Source organism: Crinia signifera, chromosome 5, assembly GCF_055691185.1.
Source record: "Crinia signifera chromosome 5, ASM5569118v1, whole genome shotgun sequence".
Classification (NCBI taxonomy): domain Eukaryota; kingdom Metazoa; phylum Chordata; class Amphibia; order Anura; family Myobatrachidae; genus Crinia; species Crinia signifera.
The window spans coordinates 198,254,300-198,260,299 of NC_139221.1; the positions used below are offsets into that span (position 1 = coordinate 198,254,300).

Sequence of the window (6,000 nt, forward strand, 5' to 3'; positions counted from 1 at the left end):
ACTCATTTAACAGTTTTGCTTTTCCCTTGTCCTCAGTAACACTTTTTCCACTAGTATCAGTTAGTGGGCCTATGTTTTCCTTAATTAAACGTTTACTATTTATGTATTTAAAAAACTTCTTTGGGTTGGTTTTGCTTTCAGTGGCTATGCGCTCTTCGTCTAATCTTTTAGCTGCTTTGATTACCCCTTTACAAGTTTTGTTTGATTCTTTGTATTTTGCAAACGCCTCCTCATTCAAGTTATTTTTATAGAATTTAAATGCTCTGGTTTTATTGTTGATAGCTGACCTCACTTTTTTTGTCCAACCATGGTGATTTTTTTTTATTGAATTTACCTTTATTTACTTTAGGAATGTATTCAATAGTTAGTGAATCAAGCACCTTTTTTAGAGTATCCCACATTTCCTCTGCATTTTTTCCCAATTGTGGGGCCCGGGACTGACAAGATCCCGGGCCCCCTCCCAACACTCCCCCACACACACCACCCAACATCCCCCCTTACCCTACCAACACGCCCGCCCACTGTCCGGTGTCCGCCGTGTATTAAAAGCTTACCTGCGGCAGTGGTCCATCCGAGTCCTCTATGATCTGGCTGCGGCATGCTGGGCGGCCACACTGTAAACCGCGGGATGACATCACACCACGCGCGGCTTACAGTGCGGGCGCCCACCTGCTGCACCTGTGCGCTGTGCAGCAGGAGGATCCAGCCAGGCCCTGGGGACTGTCTAAGTGTCTTTGTGCGGCAGGCTGCGGAGGACCTGCGGTCTGCCGCTGTGTAGTGGTGAGGACGTCTAAAGTGAATGGGGGTGCTGGCTGGCTGCTGCCCGGGCCCTAATGTTTGTCAGAGCGGCGGGGCCCGGGACAGTTGTACCCCTAGCACCCCCCTGTCGGCGGCCCTGATCCCAGGCATTCCTTTTCTGCGATACAGTTCTTTACTTTGTGTCACAAAGCCTAGTAACTGTCTAAGGAAGCACTTTAATCAGATATGTGTATATGATATTACCTATAATTGATGTGGCTAATTATTAGTAAAGGCAAACACAGCATTTCTTCTAAATGTGAACATCCTCATTAACATTCGGGGTTACAGGTTTTACTATTGACATTGTAGGAAACCAGATGAACACTTCAAGGTAGAGGCCGCTTCCTCTATTTTTTAAGGACACTTGTACTATGTACACATGAATATGGTGGTGAAATTTATCCAGAGCAACATCTCATTCCAATTATTAATTGACACTAAGCAGCTTCGCTCTGTGCTTGGGGTGGAAAGCTGTCTAATCAAGGCACATTAACTGACTGCTTTGTCTAACCAGGACACACTTAGTGACTGCTTATTAACATCTTAGAGCCCACTCTGGACAGATTTCTATATTTGTATTTATTATATTCAAATATATATTCTTGCCTTTCATTCTAGCGCAGACTTTTTTGTTTCCCAATTGCAGAAGCACCTGGACTGTATGGTGCAGGTTCTTCAGGATTACACTGGATCCTGACTTCCGAGACGCCTTACCTGTACCTTGTCTGTGACTACTGGGGGTGCTCTTTGATGCCTTTCTGCAGCTGGTGTTCCTGCCAGAGTCCTGGGCCTTTTGGATTGGTCAGGATGGTACTTTCGGTACCTCAGTCAATCTTGCTGTGCATAAAGCTATTTACACTATAGTCTCCAACTTTGAGACCATTCAGTTTGCCAGATTCCATTCAAGGGAATTCCTGATCATCCACTCCGGGGGAAGGGGGTGGGATCTTCAGTCTCTCCATCATGGGTCTTTGGCATGGGTGCTGTGGTATTACATCTTTGACTCCTGGATCTTTGGTCATCATTGGAGGTGGTTTCGAAAGTAGTTCTAAGGTTTGACCATATGGCCTCTCTTCACGACTTCAAGTTCTTTGCAAAGTCCAGAAACCCAGTAGTATTTGCAGTGGATGCTATGAAAGTTCTATTTAACTTCTGTCTAGAATATTCTTTCTGTCATTCCTAGCTTACTTTGGATATTCTAGCACAGTGGTTCCCAACCCTGGTCCTCAAGTACCCCCAACAGTGCACATTTTCCAGGTCACCCAGCAGGTGCACTCATTCAGGCTCATTTGAAAAGATCCACAGGTGGAGCTAATTATAGCACTTGTACAGTTCCTATGTTTTAACCAAATGTTTTAGAATAGAATTCCTTTTATTCGTCTCACAGTGGAGAAATGTTCAATCTTGTTTTTTAGTCTTTCTTGTGTTTCCTCAGTCGACAACTTCACAGGACGATATATTTTTTTATTGTTATTTAAAAAAAAAAATTCTGGGCCCTGCGAATCTACTTAAACAAAGTTTCTGCTTATGACTTTCAATAACGTGGTTGGCCTGCTATGAAGCAGAATAACTTCGCAATAGATCTACTCGATCATCACTTGTGCCTTTTTTAGTGTGGGGCATTTTACTAGGGTGCTTGGGACCTCTTGGGCCGCTTGGAATGTGTCTGCCTAACTGTGACTTGTCCACACTTTCACTTGTATGATACTCACTTTGTCTGACCGTAGAACTGTACCCCTAATTTCCATCCCTGGCAGCGTCAAAAGATAAAATGGTATATTTTAGTTACTTAACATTGAATGTTTTTCTTGTAGTCACACTGGGGGACACTACGTTCGCTACCCTCAGTCATGATGGTGTTGGTGGTCTTTTTCTATTCTCCTTGTGCCTGCTCTTATATCACCTGCAACGTCCATGGTGTAGTGTCCTCCAGCATGATTCATGGAAAGATGATTTTCCTTTTTAAATGAGCGATCCTCATTTACATGAAGAATTTAACTTTTTTTTTTCTCTTTACATTTTAGAAAATCAGAAGATGGACACCACAAGAGTTCCAGGTATATAATGTTACTATATTTGTTATATAAATACACTTGTATATATACTTGTATGCAAGGTTGCATTTGTCCAGAATAATTGTGACTTGGGGTTTTCCGAATAACCCTTTAATCCAGTGGTTCTGAAACAGTGTACCGTGGCTCCCCGCCTTGCGATACTTGCAAGGGTGCCTTGGATTGGTGGTCCAGAACCAGATCACATTATTTATGTCAATATTAATAGGCCAATCTTGGCCCTCACCACATAACCCAGAATGCTTACAATTTAAGCATGATGTCCTTGGCATTTCTTTTTCTGACCTTTTTGATTTATTAATGTTGCATAGCAACTGCAGGAGAAAGCACTTTGGTCAGACCTGTGTGCATGGCATCACGTCGCATTGGGCCTATTTCAGACTTTATCGCAGAGCAAATCTTTTTCTCTAATGGACAAACAAATGTGCACCTCCCCCAGAGGTGGGATTGCGGCAGAGAGTACTCACCCTGGGTTGCCGGTCCTTGGTGCAGGCAGGTGATCCACACAGACGGCAGGCGCAGATGAAGCAGCTCACCGGCTGTAGTGAGGGCGCCGCAGAGCTGCGTCCTCTTCATCCTCTGCCGGTCCTGTCATCTGCCCCCACCGTCTGTGTGGATCCCTGGCCTGACCGCACGCGCCAAGGAACGGCAACCCTGGTGAGTACCCCTACCCCTTTCACACCTGCCAGGACCCCGGGTTAAACTCTGGAACAACCCTGCTCGTTAGCAGGGTTGAATTCCTGGGATTTTGGCCCGGAACCTTACACACAAGCGCTAGTCGTGGGTTGTTCCCGGCCCAACCTGAGAATTTAGGCTGGTGTGAAAGGGGTATTAGTTTGAACACTTCTCACCTAAATCTGACTGCACATGTAACATTTGCCCCACCTGCAGTGCAACATGGTTTTGCCCATTTGAGGAAAAATGTTTTGCGTTCCAGTCTGAATTAGGCCTATTGTTCATAGTGACCTTTAATAATTTGCTAAATGTGAGCAGTTTTAATCAAACAGTTTTTCGTTTACATTTTAGAAAACCAGAAGATGAGCACCCCTAAGATTCCAGGTATACACATTACATTTTTATGTATACACTTCTTTTTTTTTTTTTTTTTTTTTTTATACGTTTATTGGTAAAAAAAAAGAAAAAAGTGCAGTTTACTTCCCTATTTACCTTTGTCTGCCTGGAAACTTCGGTTTTCTGAAGTGCCTACCAGGACCTATTTTCTAGGTTGCTGGTATCTGCTATTCCGTTCTTTCTCTATAGGTTGTTGTATTCTTATAGTTGCATTGTCTAAAGCTGGGTACACATATATACAATTGTCGGGCCGTTCTTCCGTTCTGGGTCGGACAGCCGTTCAATTGTATAGGTGTGTACACTGTCCCTACCGGCCGATAAACGGCAAAAAACTGTCTTGACCGTCCATACTCGGTCGGTCGACGGTTCTTTGCTGTTTAATTTTCATCCGACAGGACGGCCCCATATCGGTACAAAAGTGCAGTGTGTACGCACGTCCGACCGATATGCTGCCGTCCTTGCGACTATACTGACAAAGCTGGAACGCCCATGTGGGCGTTCTAGCTTTGACTAAAAAAAAAAAACGGCGTGGGGTCCCCCCCACAGCCGTAACCAGCACCAGGCTGAAGGAGCCGGGGCTGGTATTTAAAAAATCAGGAAACCCGACAAATAGGGCTTCGCTGATTTTTTAAAACCAGCTCCAGGTCCGGGGCTGGTTCCCAAAATACGGGGGACAAAATGACTAGGGGTCCCCCGTATTTTAAGAACCAGCCCCAGGCCAAACCAGCCAGCAGTGTAATGCCACAGCCGGGGGACACTTATGATATAAGTTCCCGCGGCCAAAGCATTCATCCCTACTGACCAGTCAGCCTGGCCAGGGGCCCTGGGGGAGTGGGGACCCCCCCAATGAAGGGGTCCCCCCCCCTTCAGGACATACCTGACCAGGCTGAAGCCTGGTACTGTCCCCGATGCCCCTGGGCGGTGGGCATCGGGCTGATGGAATGGTGTAAAAAAAAATAGAATAAAAACTATTGTTTTTTCCTGTGGAACTATGCGTCCCAGCAAGCCTCCCCTGCATGCTGGGACTTGGAGAACCACAAGTCCCAGCATGCGGGGCATTAAAGGGCCCGCTGGCACTTGTAGTTCCACAGAAAAAAAAATAGTTAAATAAATACACACTGACACATATGAAAAAGAAAAGTTTAATACATACATACATACATACATACATACATACATACATTACACAAACACACTGATACTTACCTATCTTGATCCCGTAGGTAGGTCCCTGGGTCCGGTCCGGTGGCTTGGTTCCGGGGCGGGTCCGGGGCTCCAGGGCTGAAGATTCCGGGGTCCTGGATCCGTAGTAATCCAAATGGGAACCTGGGGAAGGAAATCCTACTCACCTGTCCTGTGGCGTCCACCCCGGCATCTGCTGTTCAAGACGCGCTGCTCCCGGCTTCTGTGGTACCGCTCTGCCTCCGCTGTATACTAGAGATGCAGAGGTCCTTCTCCCTCGGCGTCTCTCCTCAGAATGATTTCTGGCCAATCAGGAGCAGACTTTCTCGGCTCCTGATTGGCCAGAAATCATTCTGAGCAGAGACTCCGAGGGAGAAGGACCTCTGCATCTCTAGTATACAGCGGAGGCAGAGCGGGTACCACAGAAGCCGGGAGCAGCGCGTCTTGAACAGCAGATGCCGGGGTGGACGCCACAGGACAGGTGAGTAGGATTTCCTTCCCCAGGTTCCCATTTGGATTACTACGGATCCAGGACCCCGGACTCTTCAGCCCTGGAGCCCCGGACCCGGACCAGCCCCGGAACCAAGCCACCGGACCGGACCCAGGGACCTACCTACGGGATCAAGATAGGTAAGTATCAGTGTGTTTGTGTAATGTATGTATGTATGTATGTATGTATGTATGTATGTATGTATGTATTAAACTTTTCTTTTTCATATGTGTCAGTGTGTATTTATTTAACTATTTTTTTTCTGTGGAACTACAAGTGCCAGCGGGCCCTTTAATGCCCCGCATGCTGGGACTTGTGGTTCTCCAAGTCCCAGCATGCAGGGGAGGCTTGCTGGGACTCATAGTTCCACAGGAAAAAACAATA

General features: G+C 46.3%; 1 protein-coding gene across 10 annotated transcripts in view; it reads left to right on the forward strand.

Moving 5' to 3' along the window:
- The window catches only part of LOC146080764 (uncharacterized), a 95,899-nt gene that overhangs the window by 41,876 nt on the left and 48,023 nt on the right, over positions 1-6,000 (forward strand). For all 10 annotated transcript variants that reach the window (XM_083188405.1, XM_083188398.1, XM_083188402.1 and 7 more), the window contains 2 exons: positions 2,826-2,858; positions 3,900-3,932. In XM_083188405.1, the coding sequence (XP_083044531.1) occupies positions 2,826-2,858; positions 3,900-3,932 (66 nt within the window). The remainder of the gene's footprint in view (positions 1-2,825; positions 2,859-3,899; positions 3,933-6,000) is intronic.